This window comes from Bicyclus anynana, chromosome 4 (assembly GCF_947172395.1).
Source record: "Bicyclus anynana chromosome 4, ilBicAnyn1.1, whole genome shotgun sequence".
NCBI classification, from domain to species: Eukaryota; Metazoa; Arthropoda; class Insecta; order Lepidoptera; family Nymphalidae; genus Bicyclus; species Bicyclus anynana.
The window spans coordinates 10,653,080-10,669,065 of record NC_069086.1 but is presented as its reverse complement, the minus strand read 5'-3'; the positions used below and the strand labels follow the sequence as shown (position 1 = coordinate 10,669,065).

Here is a 15,986-nt window from a genome sequence, read left to right as displayed (position 1 = left end):
GCTGAAGAGTTTGTTTGTTTGTTTGATTGAACGCGCTAATCTCAGGAACTACTGGTCCGATTTGAAAAATTCTAAGCCCATTTATCGAGGAAGGCTATAGGCTATATTTTGTCCCCGTATTCCTAGGGGTACGGGAACCACGCAATATCTAATTAGTGCATATTGCGAATAAAATATGAAAACGTTAATTTTCAGCGGCTCGTTTGGAAATGCTATCCGAAGATCTGTGTGAACAGTTTATAGCGTGCCATCCTTTTCTAGCCCTTATAATATTGAAGAGAAATAGTTATGTTTGGATCACATACCACGGACCCGGTGAGACGTGGTCTCATTATGAAATTTTTGTAAGAAGAAAGAATAATAATAGATGTCGAATATATTAAATCTTACTGCACAATACACCATTTTAATTTTATAGCAAGTATAAGGTACATATGTCAATGCTTTGAGAGATATAGATATTATTTAGTAGCAAAAAGTAGGTACGTAAGTATAGTTTAATAATCCAAATCATTAGTTTTTGAAACACGAATAGAAAAGAGAACCTTCTTTTTTTAAAGTCGTTTAATAATGTTGAAAATGTAATGATTGACTTTATCAGAAACGTGATTTGAACCATACAAAAATACTGCAATAATTAGTAAACAATAGGTTCTCCCACACGTGTATGCTGCCTAGGTATGCATTAATTACTTAAGCAGCAGTTAGATATCATCATTGAATTTTACTAGACGCATTTAGTACGCCGAATAGAACTAAAAATTTACAGACACTGAAAATTTTGCAGCGAGATAAGTTTCACTAATGCAGTATTAACGAACCCTTTATCAAATAAACTAGTGATTCCATTCGTAACAAGTGTTTTTAAACTAAATTAGGTTTGAAATTGCAGTGAACGAAAGATTTATAGCCGTGTCTAATGAATTGCGTGTTTTAAACCGCTCTAATGCTGTTTCCGGTCTGTATTGGGGTACTGTTCGTAAATAACCTGTTTGCTTCAATCAGAGCCTATGATTTTTCAATTCTGGGACCACCTATACGCGATGTTCCATTACATCTCCAGATGGAAATATGTTTTATGGGTAACAAACCGTTTTACTGTCCAAAATCCCAACAGAAATCTTATACAGCAAATGCAAACCGATACATAAAAGATCGAATTTTATTATCTCCAAAAAGGAATCGGGACAATTTTTCCGATCGGCTACCTTTGTATAGTCCACACCAATTGCTGTCCTCTTTTCAATACGCACCTAGTCCTGAAATTCACGGGAGCTTTTTACGTAATTTGCCTTTATTGGAGCATGGCAAATATACTTATGGAGTGACAACCGTGACAAATGGAATGAAACCTTCGTCAGATTACTCAGTATTGCCTACACGTGGTAATGCAGTGAAGTCGACCGTTGTGCCTTTATTCACAACTGTATTGAAGCCCGAAAAGGAAAAAGATATACATCTAAATGTAACTCTTTTTGATAAATTTATTCTATCATTAGATCAATTTGACCGTAAGTTTTATCAGGTGAGGTTTTATTAATGTTTTATCACCGCATCTTCCTTAAAACATTTTTAACTCTTCGGTATCCTTGAGTTTTCTTCTAAAAATGTTGCCTTTTAAAATCATTTTCGGATAGAGTTGGTATAGTGTTCAAAAATGTAAGGCAAGGCGTTATTCCTATTAGAAATAAATTGCTTATAATGTGAAAAGTTATTATTCAGTTTCATGTAGTTAAGTGTGTATACTTTTAACAGATTTAATTTTTTAGATCACATTTAATAAACTATTATCTATAAGCCCGCTCGACCGCTTGGAAAATGGGATCAGTTTCGCTCAATCTGGCTTGTTTCTATATCTGGCGCTCACGGCGCTGTCTACAGAACTTGATTTGATTTCTTCCAAGGAAATTGACTCGAATTTGCAACTGAAACCATCTGTATCGGTGAGCAAACCTTTTAAGACACGTTTTATAAAACTTATCTAAGTAATTTACCTTATATTATTAACAGATCCCCCCCCCGATTAACAGATCGGAGGCGGCGCTGCTGTCGCGTGACGTTAATCAGCTCTGCGTAAATAATTGTTTTAAAAAAAGTGTTTGCGAATTTAAACGGTTATTTTACTCTAAAAATAATAAACATATAGCGGTCCATGTGCACAAGTGTTATCTACTCCCAGAAGGACACAATATACGCGTAAAATCCAAAACAAAAGTGTCAGCTGTTACGGGTTTTTGATCGAATACAAAAGTGTAATAATCAACCAAAACAGTGTGAAACATTTGCTCATTCCGACTAAAAACTAAGTGTATTTAAAGAAAGACTACAAGTAAAGTTCAAACAAGACTTAAAAGAACGAAATAATTAGTGTAACAAAAGTGACTAATAATTTAGCGAAGTGCGGGTTGTTTAACAAATAATAAAAAACGCAACAGCTCATAACATCAATACGTCACATGTAGCAGTAAGCGCCAATAAATTTCAACGGTGTTCAAGAAAGACATTTGGTCTAGTGGTGCGAAATCTACGCTCGATATACGTACCTGAGTTCAAAACCGGGGTTTTCCAAAAAAAACTTTTTTTATTTTTTTTCTTTTTCTCATTTAATCGTTTCAATTTTATATATTTTTTGTTGTAATTTTCCTTTTTATGTGAAAAACACTATTTTTATAAATAAAATTTAGTCCACTGAAAATAAGCTCGTGACATAAGGACTTTTGTGTGAGATTAAAAATTTTTAATTTGTTAAGTGCGCAACTCGATTAACTCTGGTTATTTATCAAAAATGGAAGAAATTACCCAGATTTTAAAATGTATTCAAACCGACCTGGCCATCCAAAAGAAAGAAATGAAAGAGATGCAAATAAGCATAACAAGCGAAATCAATAAAAATGTTAATGAGAAGTTTCAGGAAATTGATAATAAATACAAGAAACTTGAAGGAAAATTGGAAAAACAGGAGAGACAAATTGAGTACCTAGAAAGACAAAATGTAAAGAAAAATCTAGTGTTCTTTGGGATACCGGATGATGAAAAAAACTACTTTCAACTCCAAACAAAAGTAGTTGACGTAATTTCCCAAATTATGAAGGTACCCTGCTCTACCTCCGATATAGAGTCCATTAGACGCATCGGAAAAAGAGGAACTAAAGATAGACCCGTGTCGATTACACTACTTACGATGGGGAAAAAACTAGAAATATTGAAAAACAAAAAAGCCCTTTTACTCTCTACGTTCAATTTGAAAGAAGAGTTCACTCAAAAAACGTTAGAAAAAAGAAAGTCTCTTCAGCAGCAAGTTAACAAGCTAAGAAACGAGGGCCAAATTGCTGTACTCAAACATGATAAAATAGTTATTTTAGAGAAAAAGGCAGAAAAGAAACGCACGTATTCATCATCACCACCAAGTACCGAAAGCGGCAAAACACCTTCCCAAATAAGCAAAAAAACCAAAACTTCTATAAGTACTTTCTTTGCACCTCGAAATACGAAAACTACACCCATAGGAAATGTAATATCCCTGGTTGATGCTAACACTAACTTAAAATAGCAACCAATAACGCCTCCTCTCGCTCTCCCAATCCGGCCGGTCACCGTGGGAGATACAGACCACAACCCTCCAGAGAAAACAAATCAAGAAAACATTATGTCCAACTTAAATCCCAACTTATTCTATATAGCAACTTACAATGTCCGAACTCTATCAACCTATGAACGGCTACTAGAATTTACCAACTCACTGAATAATATTAAATATGACATAATAGGCCTATCCGAAATACGAAGGCTTGGAAACTCAATTCAAGAGCATGATGATTTCATTTTCTACTATAAAGGAGAAACTCCTGGGCTTTATGGCATCGGTTTTATTATAAAAAAATATCTGAAAAACTACATTGAGTGCATTTCTGGTTTATCAGAAAGAGTAGCGCTACTAAACCTAAACTTCAACAACTTCAAGGTTAGTCTCATACAAGCTTATGCTCCTACGGACTCAGCAAGTGACGAAGATGTAGAGAAATTTTATAACACTATCGACGAAGCTTTAGCACTCTCAAATACGAATAATATAATAGTAATGGGCGATTTCAATGCGAAAATTGGCCAGCCAAAACCAGAGGAATGCATAATAATGAAGAATAATGGCTATGGAGAGCGCAACAGTAGAGGTGAAAGACTTGTCGAATTTGCATACGAAAACAAACTGGCTATTGTCAATACATTTTTCAAAAAAAATGCAAAGCAGAGGTGGACTTGGAGGTCACCTGATGGTAAAACCAAAAATGAAATAGATTATATTTTAACCAATTTACATAAAAATGTCTCAAATATAACAGTGATAAATGTACCCTACCCTTCAGACCACAGATTAGTCCGGGCCACATTCGGACTGCAGAAGATAAAGCCTAGTAGAAAGCAGTATACCAACAGTTCAAAAAGCATACTTAAGTCAGACGAAGAAATATCAACGTATAGAGAGCTATTAAATATTGCCAATATCGATTTACTTCCAGACAAAAACGAGGCTGTCCAAACATACTATGACAGAATAATCGGAGTAGTTGAGGACTGCCAAAATAAGGCAAAGACGCCCAAGACTCAAAACACATATAACTATATTATCTCCGAACACACAAGAAATTTAATTAACCGAAGGCAAAAACTACATAGTATTAAGCCAAAAACACGCGCAATAAAAAACCAAATTAAAGCTCTTTATAAACTTATAAGTAAAAGAATCAGAAACGATTATAGGCATTATCGCTCAAATTTATTTGAAAAACACTTAAACGCCACCGGTGGTCTTAAAAAAGCTTACAGACAGCTTAATTCACACAAAACCTGGATCGAAGGACTACAAGGGACAACAAAAGCCTTAAAAACTAGATCAGATATACTACACGCAGCAACAGCTTTCTATAGAGATTTGTATAGCCTACAGGGTCAATCACCAAACAGTGTTGTGTGTGAGGATAATGATGTAGCGATAGAGCTGTTTGACGAATTAGAAATAATCAGAGAAATAAAGAAGCTAAAAACAGAGAAGAGTCCAGGCCCTGACAAAATTACCAACGAAGCTATTAAAACAGCAGGGGAGCTTCTGACTACACCACTAGTTCATCTATTTAACATGATTTTAAGATCTGGTAATACTCCTAGACAGTGGTCTCAATCAAACATAATTTTATTATACAAGAAGGGCGACCCTAAAAATATTAGCAACTATAGGCCAATAAGCCTACTCTCCACAATTTATAAACTTTTTGCTTCACTTTTAGAGAAAAGGATCAGTAAATCGCTAGAAAAACACCAACCAATCGAACAAGCCGGATTCAGGAAGGGTTTTTCAACGGTCGACCACATACACTCATTAGAAATGATTATAGAGAAATATCAAGAGTTTAGGAAACCAGTGTACATGGTCTTCATAGACTACCAAAAGGCGTTCGATACTGTACTCCACTCGGCAATTTGGGAAGCTCTACATTCTCAAAATGTAGAGCCCATATATATTAGAATTTTAAAATATCTATATAAAGAGTGTACTAGTAAAGTGAAACTAGAGAGACTAGGGCAAACTATACACATTAGAAGAGGCGTAAGACAGGGCGACCCTTGCTCCCCTAGAATCTTTATAGCTGTCCTTGAGATGGTGTTTAGTAAGCTAAATTGGCAAAATTATGGAGTAAAAGTAAACGGAAAATACCTGAGCCATTTAAGATTTGCTGACGACATCGTATTGCTATCAGAAAACAGCAACGAATTAAATTTAATGCTGCAAAGTTTAAATATAGCAAGTAGAGACGTTGGCTTAGAAATTAACCTTAGTAAAACAAAAATTATGACAAACTTTGCTGAACACCCTATATATCTCGATAACATGCCTATAGAATACGTAAGCAGGTACATGTACTTAGGCAAACAAATTTCCTTTCACAGCCAAAGTAATGATCTAGAGGTAGAAAGAAGGATCAAGGGTGGATGGAAAAAGTTTTGGACACTTAAGGAAATTCTAAAAAGTAACATGCCGATGAGAATTAAAACAAAAGTTTTAAACACTTGTGTGCTGCCATCAATAACATATGCTTGCCAAACATGGAAGTACAATGTTCGTACAAAAAACAAAATTAGAACTTGTCAAAGAAGTATGGAGAGAAGTATTATGAAAATTAAAAAAATTCAGAAGATACGACATTCTACCATACGTCAAAAAACCAAGGTTACAGATGCTCTTCAATACTCTCTAAAACAAAAATGGCGATGGGCAGGCCATGTAGCAAGGATGAGTGACGATCGTTGGACAACAAGACTGACATCGTGGTCAGGCCCCCCGGGTTACAGGCGAGTTGGCCGACCACTTGGTAGGTGGTCCGACGACATCGCAAAAATCGCTGGCAATACATGGGCTAAACTAGCCAAAGATCGGCAGAGATGGTCTGAACTGGAGGAGGCCTTCACCCTCTCCTAGAGGGGTTCTTGTACCTATTACTTTTACTAATCTGTCTATAATATTATATATTACTTGTAAGACAAGAAATAAAAAGGCTTTTTTATTTTATTTTATTTTATTTTATTAACAGATCATATTGAAGTAACTTCTAGATAATTTCTTATGAAGATAACTTCTGGAAGGGTAAACCGCTTGGTTAAGTAACGCGTAACGACGCCACTCTGTCTGGCTTCCCTTTCTCTCACGCATACGGCAGCAGATTTAAATTGTCACTTCTGTCGAGCGTCCCGGAGACACACACGTTTCTTTTTTCTAACTGCAATGTTTAGTCTTCTTGAGATCATAAGGAAGGTCTATGAAATAGTGATATTTTCTGCCTTCTAAGATATTATCAGCAGCTGCCTAAAGTTAAGAAATTGATGACGTTACCTCCTTGTGCCTCAAAGAGTACGTACGTAAAGTCGTCGGTATAGGTATCATTGACATCCTTTGATTGTTACAGAGTTAAACATTTTCATAGCTCTAATTCCCCTGTTATGACGAAACGATCCTACATTAAAATACATGACTCAATAATTACTAAATGTCATCCCTTCGAATTGATTTCCTATATATGTTTTTGTGACAGGACAAAATTAAGCTTATAAAGCAGATTATTTCGTGGCTTCCGGAATCAAGCCCTGATCTAAAGCTCCACTGGGCCACGCGTCTGGTAGTAGAGCCGGTATTACCAGTTAGTCAAGAATTCCTGGAAGGAGCCGCTACTGCTCTGAATATACAAGTGGAATGGTTAAATGGGACAGAAACATCGGAGGAACTTACCAAAAACCTCAACAGGAGGGTAGGTTTCTTATCTATCATAAATAGGTTCATCTATCTACCTACGTTTGTTTTAGGTTCACCATTAGTTTAATTGTGAATACAAACACTACAATAATTATGTTGTGTAGTTGCCTATTTATCCAACCATCGTGACCCAAACCAAAAAGTTCATACAATAAAGCAATATCCCAATAATATTATATTGCATTAAATTGCCACTAAAGGTATGCCTTATTACATTTAAAAACGGTTGACACAAAGCTCTACATCAGATAGCATCAATTATTACATTGGGTCCAATGGAAATTGGAATCCCGGTGGTTTTGAATATGAGGTCCTGGCTCGCGCCAAAATAGTAGGTATCTAAGCTTTTCTTTTAAAATATTCTGAGTAAAAATCCCAAGCCAGGAGTTGGGAATTTGGTGGTATAACGCCCCCGTGCCTACCTTAAGTCGTCGGGCCTGCCCCCCTGGCTAAGTGGCACGTCGATTCTCATTCAACGATCGCTAACGCTTCGAAAACTAGAAAGATGTATGGGAATGACTGATCTTGATCACGTGATCTGTCGATAGCAAATGTCATTCCCATATATCTTTCTACTTTTCGAAGCGTTAGCGATCGTAGAAAGAGAATCGACGTGCCACTTGGCTAGGGGGGCTGGTCACTATCCTTTATGCCTAAGTTTTAGTTTTTTGTCTAAGCTCTATATCACTTCAACTATAAACATGTAGGCCTTGGCCTATAGTAGGCCGTTACAAAGCCTTAAAATAGTACCTAAAATCAGATACAAAACAAACAAAGCAAGTTAAATAAAAGACTGATGAAAACAAATTATTGTACCTACTTACAGTTTATTTAATTCAATATGATCTTATGTGAATAGGTGAAAACAGATTCTGGGGGTGCAATGCGGAATACGTTCGAGGAAGACGATTTCTCGGAGGGCACATGTTCGATTCTACTGAACACTGTGTATTTGCGGGCGCGCTGGCGGTCTCCGCCCACCGTACTCAACGGATCGCGACCTTTCCGTGACTCCGAACAGCTTGCTCCTGGTGCTCCTGAGCGCTCCGTGAGGATGATCAGAATAAATGATGTCATGCGGTACGCTGCTCTCAAGGAATGGAACGCTGAGGTACGGTTTCGTCATCAGTCCTCAATTTTTTTATCCACAGATTGCATCAATATAATTGAAGGTGAGATTTACACCAGACTTCTAACTAGTTCGCTCTTAAATTAGGCGACGGTCTGCGCAGTGTAGAAAAACAGTTCTTGCTTGAGAATGTTGCTTTCAGAGCGGTTTTGGAAATTAAAATGAAATGAGCCTTATTACATACTAGCCGAACTAAACTACTCGTACCTAAGTACTTCATTGTTCCTTGTGTCTTATTTATTTATCGCTAGGGATACAAGTGCAAATTAATACTAAGTAAATGAATAGAAGTATGATAAACGTTAGGTTGTTCAACACAGAAGCGAATTTAACCCAATCGGCAGTCGTACGTGCATTTTTATCCTCTGTGCTCAAGTCTTCGGACACTATCTTGCCTTCTGCATCATTGCTAGGATCGAACTCTGTAAATACAATGTATTTTCCAGGTCCAACGCTAACTAAGCGATTGACTGACATTATCCAAGATGGCGCTGGAACTAGTTGCTTTCTCATAGACATCAACCCCATAGTGACTAATATTGCTACAAGATTTACTATCATTGAATCTCTGACAAACAACAGTAAAATAGGCGTATCGGCACTTAGTTTTGGAATTACGTAACCTATTTCACTAGTCATAGTAAAGTGCCCGAACAAACTGAAACACAGAAGTATTAACCTCGTGTTATCCTTAATATCTAGTAGTAAAGATGCCAGCGTTACCAGCACCAGGATAACCGACGGCGCTACCACGATGGCTGCGAGTCCGGCCGCTTCTCTTCGTAACATAAACGTGTATTTAAGCATCGGATACGTGCTGTTCATGTTATATTTCCCTGGTAGACGCTCGTTGACAACGTTCAGAAGTTTCCAGCCGGCGCCGTTTTGGAAGTCGTCAAGCACTACCGGCTTTGTGTTATAAAAAGTAAAATTAATCTGTTCTCCGGTGTGCATCCACGAACCAAAATAGAGTGTGCAGTTTTGCGTATCGTACGGCCATTTTTTGAGCGTCGTTCGACAAATTCCGGTGTGGGCGACGTTTGGCACGCAAGTTACCTTCCCCGTGTTAGTCACCAAACAGGTGGTGTAAAACGATTCACTGTTATGATATGCTGTGGCGTCCGCATTGAACAGTGACAGGCCTGGTGTCCATATTTCGTGACTCTGGATTTGCACCTCGTTTATGTTACTGTAGTCACTGGGGTTCCACGTTAGGAACGGGTCATTCCAATTGAGTGCCACCCAATTGTGCACGGTGACCATTTCTTCTAGAGAATCGAAACTTAAATACTTCAAAGCGAGGCGAACTTTAACAACAACAGCTGATTTATGGTCTTTTACTGGCCGCATGTCACTGTTGTAATCCTTTAATAATGCTGTGTGTAGTTTCACTTCGTCGTGTTCATTTTTATTGTCTTCAGTATCGTCGCCCCATACAGGTGCGGTCAGACAAAGGCACAGTCCTAGAGCGAGCAAAGCGCAACGTGCCATCGTAACGTGTTGAGAGATACTAAGAGAGGGATCATTGTTTGTTTTGGTTCAGAACTAGACAACCAGATACACAAAATTTGATACTCCACTCCGCCCCCCTGTGATAACTTAATCTATACATCCATACCTACTAATATTAAAAAAGTAAACTACATTTCCTTTTTTAATATTAGTATGTTTGTTACCTACCCTATCACGCAAAAACTACTCAATCGATCGTCATGAGACTTTGTACACTAGTATGTACCTAATAATTATCTACTTGTCCTGATTGATTTCTGATTGGTTGACTGTCATTGTCACAGAACTTCAAACTCTAGTAAAAACTAGATCGACAGGCAGGCATTTTTACTGGTTAAAGTTTCTGTCGGTGTTTTGCAAGCATTTCAAAAATTGGTATCTACCGATCTAATATGTATATTATACATACCTATTTTTACATTGAAAGTTCTCATAATAAACCGAACTCCATGCAGCCGAGGTCGCTGGTGTCTACTAGTATTTGATAGTATAATGATTAATTAACATTCACAATTGATATTTGATATTTTCATTACATGATGGAGTGTGAATCCTATCGACCTATTCAAAAAATATTATGTTACTTGGCGTGCTACATTTTTATCTTGTAACGATTTCTGTACATATCTATTGTAGTTGGCAGTGTTAATTTTTTTCAACCAAGATAGATTACCTATATTTTATTTTTCAATTCCCCGCAGCAAACTCTTTAATTTCATCCGTAGGGTTCATAAGTGTGCGCACTGCATAAATCTGACTAAACCGTGGTCTTTGGTAGTCTGCCATATTGAATGTAGATTGACCACAAAAGCAGCTCAAATATAATGCTACTAGAAGTCGTGTAAATGCTTTTTAATCGGATACAAAACTTTTAATATTTAGTGCCTACTACCTACAGCATTAAATATATATACTAGTAGGTAAAACGGACCTAATACTTGATCGGTTTCATATATTTTAAAATTGGTTGGTGATGGTTGGTAAAGTTTTATTTTTTTTATTTAGGCGTTGGAAATCAGTTATGCAACACCCGGTCTCACACTGTTGCTGCTGATTCCTCGAGGGCGCACAATAAAAAGCTTGGCAACTAATGTGACCACGACTAGTCTGACGCAAATTAGTCAGAAATTGCGAACAATGCGGGTTGCAGCAACCCTACCGATTTACACACTACGTATGACATTACTGCTGCCTGACAAGCTTCAAGCGGTAAGTGGGAGAGAAGAACCGTAGCCCGGGATCCGTGGAGCATTTTTACAATTGATTACTATCAAGTTATTTTCCGTGAGTGAGTTTCATCTTGATGAGACGCTCAACTTTTTTATTTACGAAAATTCTTGATTCTGGTAGCTACCACCAGGTAATAAAAATTTCTGCGCGCCGGAACGAGATAATATACCACGCAATTCGTAGGAAATTGTGGCTGTTAAGTTGTACGTATAACTATTAATTAAGCAACTGTAAAAAAAATGGTAAGTAACAACTTTTAATAACCTCATTATTGAAAGCTAGGAGGGGACTTTACCAAAAGTTGTAACTAACCAGATGTTTTTTACTGTACCTACTGGGCGTCTCATCCAAATGAAACAACACACGGAAAATTAACTTGATACCTAGTAATCAATTGTAGAAATGCTCCACGGATTCTGGGCTACCATGCCTTCATTGCCTTCCATGTTCTTTTTCTCTGTATGCATGGTTTTGTGTTGTTACACTACCAGTATATCTTTTTTCTACTCCCATTTCGTAATCTACTCAATATGAAACCTCAAACCATAACACAAACCATTATTAGGTCATGTTTTGTGGTACAGTGATGTTTTTTTAATTTTTTAAATAGTTCCATGGCATTGGCTACAAAAACTTTGATTTCCTTAAAAGATACAAAATAAAAAAGATAGAAGGCCACGAAAATATAAAATCGAGGAGGTCATGCCCAACGCCTATTACCTATATATTTACCATGTTTTGTTAAGTCTTATTTCTTTTATCATGTTCGTTGAAAAAGTATTGTACGCCACTGCAAATAATAAGCCAATGTAGCACTCGTGCTGTCTATTGTGAAAATTTACTCGTGCTATAATCTGGCAAGTTCGTTGATGACACTCCCATGATATGCAGGCGACGGGGGGAAAGACTGCGTCGGTGTGAAATCGTGCGTGCTGAGAAGTGTGGTGCATCAGTCGTGGGTATTTCATTCATCGCTACACGCGCGGACCATCGGGAGTGTTACGATCGAAGTTGCCAAGTTATACAATGGCTCTCATTAGGTACATGACAGTGGCATAAATAACTATTTCGCAGATGGGTATATCTCGCTTGGTAGATGCCAATCATACGAAGAGCAAACGATGCGGGCAGCTGAGATTATCGCATGCAGTTCAGCGGATCATGTTTTGGGCGGAGGCCGGCAGAAACGCTTATAAAGATGACGGTAGGTAATTACGAGACCTGTATTTATTATCTTCAGCTGCGTCGTTGGTTCAATTAGGTTTTGTGACGTCCTGGCTACGAAAAAGTAGGGAATTTTTGAAATGATAACTTCTTATGAGAAGGTGTTGGTATATGAAGCTCGCATCGCAGGTAAAAGAAAAACACATTAAGCTCTGTTCGAGTGTTCCATTCATTATTTAGTAAAATATTGTGAACTACAGATCACTTGAAAAGAACAGAGAATGACAGATAATATGACAGTTGAATGTCCGAGAGTGACAGGTAAATTGAATAAACAATATCCACCGATACTTGACAGCCGATTTAACTGATCGTGTGTTGGTTGCGATCGGCATGATGCACATCGCGAAGAATACACGATCAATTAATATTACCTTTCATAACCCTTACCTATTATTTTTTTAGGAATAGAATGGGACGAAACTCCGGAAAAGGAAATGATTGTAGATAGGCCGTACCTTTTCTTTGTCAGATGGAAAAATGTTACATTGATAAATGGAAACTTTGCATTATAACAATACCGTACCGTAAGTAGGTACTTACATACATGGTATCTTCTGAATGTGATGTTATTTTAATAAAAATACTTACTATTTGAAAAACTTTATTTTTATACCAAACACCTAGATTTACTTATTTTACAGGTGGATAATATAATTTTTAGTTTTTACAACTAACACCTTGGAATTGATATTACCTACACAGGATGCTCATATTTACGACGTGTTTTAATACCTATACATATAACACCTCGGACAGCTGAGTTACATATTGCATAATTACATTAACATTACGGTGGCTTCCAACGGATTGTAACACCATTGGCTGTATTGACCCCAATTTTTATTAAAGTGGTAATCCAACGTTAACTAATGTTACGATAATATAAGTTGCAGACAGTAGATGTAGATAAATCCATAAATCTGCCAGTATGGCTCTCTACTATCTCTCACAAGATGCATCCAAGTGCAAACCGTCTTCCGGGATTAGAAGAACTATACCTACCTATAGATATATAAATGTTGAACGAATCCATAGCTAAGGCCATTCACGGTGTGGTGGCAGCCTGTACTGTGGCGTCATCAGGGTGCCTAGTGGGAGTTTTCAATATTTTCATAGTGTTACGATCGCGCTAATGTAAACGTGAATTTTTATGGAATTGAAACAGTTGTGCAGTAGTGCCACTAGATGGCGCTGTTTCAATTCCTTAGAAATTCGCGTTTACGTTAACGTGATCGTTACAGTATCAAACTGCCACTAGCCCCTCAGATTTAAGTTTCGGCTGCAGTTGAATCGCTATAATAGTTGAGTAGTACGAAATAAGAGTACGTTTTGATGTGATCACATTGCTACAAGTTAGTACACTGATCGTCACTGCTAACACAGTTTGGCCTTAGCTTAGTAGTATTTATGAAGTAAGACTTCTTTAAGTACCCTTGACTTAAGGAGTAAGTTGGTGAATGCGTTACGAAAATTTGCAATCGGGCCATGCGTGTTATCATTTACACGCACAATGAAACTGTGTTTGTTATTTTAAATTACCAGTAGATGGCGTTCTTAGACAACTTTGAAACAATCCCTTTTTGTACCTGTTGCGATGCAGTTATGCCTGAGGCTCATAGATGGCGCTTTGTTTTTTTATAATTAAAAGTTTTCCTTTAGTAGTGTGGTCTAAAACACACTTCTTTTATCCTCTAGCCATTCGTTTGATAAAATACTGATGCAAGAGCCGCTGGGCGTCATAGTCGAGCGGCTCGCAGAACGTCTTGCTGACGGTGAGCGGAGACACGCCAGCGCGATGCAGCACGGAGTACAGATCCTCCTCCGCCGGCCAGTGGCAGGCGCGCACGAAGATGGCTGCCGTGTTCCGGTGACAGTCTGTCATCAATAGCAGCTCACTGCCGTGTCGTCCGAACAAAGACCATTGATTTGCGTTTTGTTGGTGAAGCTCGTATGTACCTGAGAATTTAAGTGGCGAAATGATATTGTATTTGCCCCTTTTTGTTTGCAAGTGTTGTCAACCACTCCATACGAGAATACGTCGAGGATTAACTTTATATTATGACGACACAAATGTGACCCTGGAGAACAATAGGAATAGATATTAAATAAGTAGATACCTATACTACAGCCTTTCTTGATGAGTACTGTTTACCAACAAAGAAATTAGAAGTGAAGGTAGAGAACGCATGTCATTTCATTACTTTTTTATTTTAAATTATGTATGGTTTGTTTAAAAAATGTTATATAAAATACATTGACCTTATCTATTTGTTCTAAGCTTATTAATCAAACTTATTTTCATTAATTGAATAACAAGTTAATTATAATTATTATTAGGTGTGAAATGACTAGTGATTTATACCCTCATTTTTAATTTGTTTGTTAGTAAACAGTACTCATCAAGAAAGGCTGTAGTATAAGTGGATAGTCCGTGGTAAGTGTTTATGGCGATATCCAAATGTGGCGTTGTTCTCAGAATATTTTTTTTTACACTGAAATAATTGAGGTAGGGGGAGGACAAGTTTTATTACGTTTAGCACATGTGGCAAGTTTTAACAGACACCCCGAAGTCTTTAGTGCGCTCCTTGAATGAAGGGTCAAGGCCGTGCTAAATAAAACCTACATAAGCTTAAGTAGATAGTAAATAGTATAACTATCAACATACGTACCTATTTTATGAAGTAGATAGGATTTATTAATTTACGAATAAGATACTAAAGCAATATTAAGCCTTTTATGGCAAAAATTCAATAGAATCCGGGTCACACGACCCATATTCCTTGGGTCAAGCCTATTATTGTGATGCCAATGCCAAGTCGTAGAATAAAATGAGGCCAATCTAATCTTTTGCCAACATTTCAACAACAGCAGCTCAATACCAGACAGCCTTTTATGTATCAGATAAGAAAAGTTAATTTTTCCCATTTAGCGTTGAAAAGATTATTTTGTGCACATTTTTTGTGATCGATTTTAACTCGTGATTACGAAGCCTGAGTGTGTTTATGCTTAGTTTACCTACTGCGCCTTATAAAACTTAGTAGCAAGTGTGACGATAAGCTTTTAGTACCTAGTAATTTCATTTCCAATTCATACAAGTTTTTTTTTCTCTTAGTATGAATATCAAGTATCAATATTTGACCGATTGAATAATCCTGTGCCGATTTCCTATAATTTTTGTTAATGCACGGATTGATTCTTAAGAAACATCGTACCGACTACGATAGTTCAGTGTCAATAAAAATAATGCGTGTTCATAGTTGATCGAGTCAGAAGGTTAAAACGGGTAGACGTGCTTGACTCAATCCAGTCTTTGGGACGGTGCACAGTGGTCCCCAGTGGCGCTAACATGCGACTAACCAGATAATCTCATGAAGAGAAATAAACAAAATACAATGAATGGCGGTGTATCGGGAAATATCTCTTTGCGTTAAACGTAAGGTTAAGGAATTCCTTGACAATCGATTGACACTCTCCGTCTCCGCTCGTGTTGTTGTGTCTCCCTGCCTAGCCATATTTGGTACGATCCTACTAAAGCAGCTTCGGATACTATTAAACAAGATAATATTCTTGTTTATTTTCGTAAAGGAACTC

General features: G+C 37.3%; 2 protein-coding genes across 2 annotated transcripts; one reads left to right on the top strand and one right to left on the bottom strand.

Annotated features, from left to right (window-relative positions):
• Positions 1-57: 57 nt before the first annotated feature.
• Positions 58-12,954, top strand: LOC112043337 (serpin B7-like). The gene is made up of 7 exons (XM_024078692.2): positions 58-1,525; positions 1,770-1,943; positions 7,080-7,292; positions 8,157-8,408; positions 10,944-11,147; positions 12,243-12,372; positions 12,798-12,954. Exons 1-7 carry the CDS (start codon positions 947-949, stop codon positions 12,905-12,907), a joined length of 1,662 nt encoding a protein of 553 aa, XP_023934460.2. The 5' UTR covers positions 58-946; the 3' UTR covers positions 12,908-12,954.
• Positions 8,494-10,035, bottom strand: LOC112043338 (neuronal acetylcholine receptor subunit beta-2-like). The gene has a single exon (XM_024078693.2). It carries the CDS (start codon positions 9,915-9,917, stop codon positions 8,664-8,666), a length of 1,254 nt encoding a protein of 417 aa, XP_023934461.1. The 5' UTR covers positions 9,918-10,035; the 3' UTR covers positions 8,494-8,663.
• Positions 12,955-15,986: the final 3,032 nt, after the last annotated feature.

What these genes read in the sequence shown, in the direction of transcription:
- LOC112043338 (XM_024078693.2), bottom strand. Translation starts at nt 9,917, where the DNA reads ATGGCACGTTGCGCTTTGCTCGCTCTAGGACTGTGCCTTTGTCTGACC.
- LOC112043337 (XM_024078692.2), top strand. Translation starts at nt 947, where the DNA reads ATGCTGTTTCCGGTCTGTATTGGGGTACTGTTCGTAAATAACCTGTTT. An exon ending in TCAAGGAATGGAACGCTGAG is followed by an intron (nt 8,409 to 10,943) that starts GTACGGTTTCGT and finishes TTTTTTATTTAG; the next exon opens with GCGTTGGAAATCAGTTATGC. An exon ending in TGCCTGACAAGCTTCAAGCG is followed by an intron (nt 11,148 to 12,242) that starts GTAAGTGGGAGA and finishes ACTATTTCGCAG; the next exon opens with ATGGGTATATCTCGCTTGGT.